Below are 4102 nucleotides of genomic sequence, written 5' to 3'. Positions count from 1 at the left end.
GCGATTAAAAGAGAGAGAATAATATTTAAAAATATTGAATAATAAAAACATATATCTTGGAGAAAAAATTAGAAATATTACAATATTTTTAAAATTTACAATATTATTCAATATTTTGAATAAAAAATGTGTCCTAAAGAAAAAAAATAGAAATATTACAAAATAATATTGAATAGGAAACACCAAAAAATGTGTTAGAGATAGAGAATATGAAATATTTAAAATAAAATTGAATGAGAAAGACTAAAAAATGAAAGAGAGAAAAAATATTTAAAAATAAGATTGAATAAGAAACATTTAAATAAGAACACCATGTGTTGAACTAAGAGCTCACTTATCACATGTTCACAAGCAAATATTGTTATGAGCTTTTTCCATCAAAGGATCAGAGTAGAAGATTAGCTAACCATTGGTGGGTGGTGAGCTGAACAAGGTGAAGCAATGTGGAGCCAAGAGGGCGAAGCTAAGTGCGAAGTTGAGTGGGCATAGACTGCATGCAGAGAGAGAGAGAGAGAGAGAGAGAGAGAGAGTCACATTTGCTCTAAAAAATGTAGAGAGAGAAGAGAGAGAGGAGAGAAGGAAGAGAAAGAGATTCACATTTACTTCAAAAAATGTAGAGAGAGGAGAGAGAAATAAGAAAAAGAGAAAGAAAGAGAAAAAAAAGAAGAGATAGAGAATAGAGAGAGAGAGGAGAGAGAAGAGAAGAGAGAGAGAAAGGGGAAGAGATAAAGAGAGAGGGGGGGAAAAGAAATTTGAAAAAAAAGACAGGAGGGGAAAGAGAAAAGAGGAGAAATGAAAGATTGTCGTGCGAGAGGGAAGTGAAGTCGCACAACTTGACTTGCCTTGCAACACTGATACCGTAATGTTTTGCGCACGCGAAACACGCAAGAAACTCTAGTATTATATTAGCCCAAGTTAAGCTTTTGAAATCCAGGTGCGGAGTACATACATATCGTATAATTTCAAAGGATGGGTTAAGGTAAGGCCTTTGACACGCATTGGGATCTACCGAAAATTTGCGAGAGAGGGAGGTATGGCGAAGGTCACTATTCCTCTGGCAGGCGGTTCTCCTCCTCTATTTCTTCATCAGAACTCATCTCTCTCCACCGCTATTTCCCTTCGCTGTCGCGAGGCACCCTCTTCTTCTTCTTCTTCTTCGTTCTCTGCGTCCTTCTCCTCCTCATCTCCTTCCATTAAATGGCATCTCTGCAAGCCTCACCCACCTCCTCGCGCGAGCTTCAATGGCCTCCTGCCCATCTCCACGTCGCTCGCCATGCTGCTCTGGGCCCACCCTGCCCTCTGCGCAACCATCAAGATGGGCGCCGAGGAGGGCACTCTGGTCTTTGTCCCGTCCTCCATCTCCGTCCCTGCAGGAGAGAAGGTGGTCTTCATCAACAACAAGGGCTTCCCGCACAATGTTATCTTTGAGAAGGCGGGCGTGCCTGAGGGTGTCGACGCAGACAAGATATCCCACGAGGATTACATGAACGAGCAGGGGGAGCAGTTCGTGGTCACATTGAAGGAGAAAGGGACTTACAAATTCTTCTGTGAGCCTCATCGCGCTGCTGGTATGTCTGGTGAAATCACTGTAACCTGAAAGATCCCACGGGCACAGCTCAATGTGCAGGGGAAACGACAGTCACAGATGTAGGATGTGGAAGGATCTGGAAAGATGAGTGGCCATTTCTGCCCTGAAGACCTTAGTCGATTGGGGTGACATTGATGGAATAGTGGAAGGAGGATGAGCTCGCTTCGTTTATGGCAACAGTTTCCAGTAATGCAATCCAACTTGGGTATCTTTGAGTCTCATAAATCGTCGTGTAACAATGTCAATAAAGTGCGGGTATTGAACATTCTTCCATCTGAAATGACATCGGAGAGAATCGAAATGTGCAGCGAAAGAGCCACAGTATATGACCAGCTCATAGGCTTCTCCTTCAAAGGAATGATGGCTTTAGTCAATAACTTTCAGCTTACATGCAAGAAGGGTCTCTAAGCCGAGTAACAACGCCAAGCCTTGAAACATGCTAATCTGAGTAGGGATTTGAACCTTAGTCAATTTGGCATAGTTGGCAGGTCTGTAGCCACGACCGACATGGCAGGGACTGGCAACCTGTTAAATAACAGCGGGAGCATAAACATGCTGTAGAGTGAATGTATGATGAAAAGGGGAACTAGAACATGACCCATCTGCTGAACTTAGACAGTGGTGTACCTGACCCGCGTCAGGTATACCACTGTCTCCCTCACTGAGACAGCAGATTGTCCTAGATTGAAATGCTCCTAGAAAACTCAGAAGTGTCTGCTGTTGTTTCTAGAACTAATAATGGCTGTCAACTGATCTGTTTGACTGCAAATAGAGGCTATCAGTATGTGATAGCTGATGCAGAACACTCCACCCTTGAGAAGTGGGGTAATAGAGTTAATATCTAAACCATGCACTCGTATGAGCATTGGTACCGGTTGCTTCATCTGTAAAAGGGCCAACTTCTGGTTGAAAGGAGATAAGTTTGCTGTGGGAAGCTAGAATGTGTGAGCTGTGTGGCGCATGGTACTAGTTGAGGAACTCTGTCCGGATTGAAGTGATATGAATTTGCCGTGTTTAAAGGGGCTGGTTGTATGCTCTATGCTCCTTTTTTCTGGATAGGAAGTTAGGGTTGACGTGTGAACTATGCCACTGATTTGCTTGAATAGTGGAGGCTTAGTGTTTTGGTTCACAAACCAACTTGCATGAGCTCAAGGAGCTGAGTGAATAGGCTGTGAACAAACGGCTCTAAATATAGAAAACACAATACCAATTGTACGACAAAGCATAAACTGATAACACAGAACACAGTTAGGTTTACGGTAACTTAGACACAATAAACATAGAGAATAATGAAGTGAATGATTGTTGAATATACAATGCTTATGCAACAAACACACTATGCAGAGAGAGAATACTATACTATATCTCGAGGATTAGGGCATGGCTAATGAGTTGGAGTGTGTGTGCTAGTTTGAACGTGTAACAGTCCCGCTATAGGACTCCCCTCCTCCCTAAATGATTTTTTTTTGAAAAAAAAGAATTAACCCCTCCCTTGGTTATGCTGCCAACTGGCGGACGGCGTGAGGGGAGGGGGGCTATCGTGTTGACGGAGGTGGAAGGGAGGGGGGGTCGTTGCTGCATGGCGAAGGAGGTGGAAGGAGGGGGGACTCCTGCATGCCTGGAAGGGCAGGGAGGCTGCCGCACTCCTTAGAGGTTGCAAGGGGGGTTGCTACGTGCTATGAGAAGAGGAGGGAGAGCCTCCATTACAAATCCCCCCCTCGAATACCTATATAAACCCCCATCGTTAAGGGGATGGGAAGGAGAAAGGCCACAACTTGCTGCTGTGCGCGTAAGGAGAAGAGGAGAAGAGTAAGAAGAAGAGGGAGAGAGTGAGTAGAGAAGAAGAGAGGAATAAGGAGAAGAGGGAGAGAGAGAGTAGAGAAGAAGAGAAGAATAAGAAGAGGGAGAGAGAGGAGAGAAGAAGAAAGGAATAAGAAGAAGGAGAGAGAGTGAGTAGAGAAGAAGAGAAGAATAAGAAGAAGAGGGAGAAAGAGAGGAGAGGAAGAAGAGAGAAGAAAAGTAGGAAGAGAGAGAGAGAGAGAAAAGGGAGAGTAAGAGGAGAGAGAAAATGAGAGAGGACATTGTTTTTTTTTCCCTCGTTGAAGAACTCAGAGCTTGATGTCTCTCTTTCTTTCCCCCCTCCTCTTGGAGAAGATCCTCGCAGACTAGTCCTTTCTGCGAGAAGGTGTCTTTCTCATAATTTGGGTGCGTAGCCGCAAAGCAAAGGCCAAATGATACGATGCCTCCCAAACGAAGTAAGGCCCAACCGAACATGAATCCCGCCTCAATCGATGGGGCTGTGGGGCAAGGAACTGCGTCACTTGGTAATCAGGTGCGTTCCATTTATCCTATCCGGATGGGGAGTCTTAAGGATAGTCCCGACTTCCTTGGGAAGGGAAAGCTATTCGGTGAAAGTCTATCATATCTAACCACCATTTAGTTTATATCATTTTATCATATTGGAAATTGTGCTTACTTGCAATCTGATATGTTTTTGAACGAGTAAATCACACA

At 43.9% G+C, this 4102-nt stretch overlaps 1 protein-coding gene across 1 annotated transcript; it reads left to right on the top strand.

Annotated features, from left to right (window-relative positions):
* Positions 1 to 1273: 1273 nt before the first annotated feature.
* Positions 1274 to 1597, top strand: LOC148034415 (plastocyanin-like). Its single transcript, XM_087680665.1, has one exon. It carries the CDS (start codon positions 1274 to 1276, stop codon positions 1595 to 1597), a length of 324 nt encoding a protein of 107 aa, XP_087536791.1.
* Positions 1598 to 4102: the final 2505 nt, after the last annotated feature.

The sequence above is a fragment of the Lygodium microphyllum genome, chromosome 6, assembly GCF_053477565.2.
Source record: "Lygodium microphyllum isolate KBCC chromosome 6, Lygodium_microphyllum_v1.1.10, whole genome shotgun sequence".
Classification (NCBI taxonomy): Eukaryota; Viridiplantae; Streptophyta; class Polypodiopsida; order Schizaeales; family Lygodiaceae; genus Lygodium; species Lygodium microphyllum.
This window is presented reverse-complemented; position numbering and strand designations above follow the sequence as displayed.

What these genes read in the sequence shown, in the direction of transcription:
- LOC148034415 (XM_087680665.1), top strand. Translation starts at nt 1,274, where the DNA reads ATGCTGCTCTGGGCCCACCCTGCCCTCTGCGCAACCATCAAGATGGGC.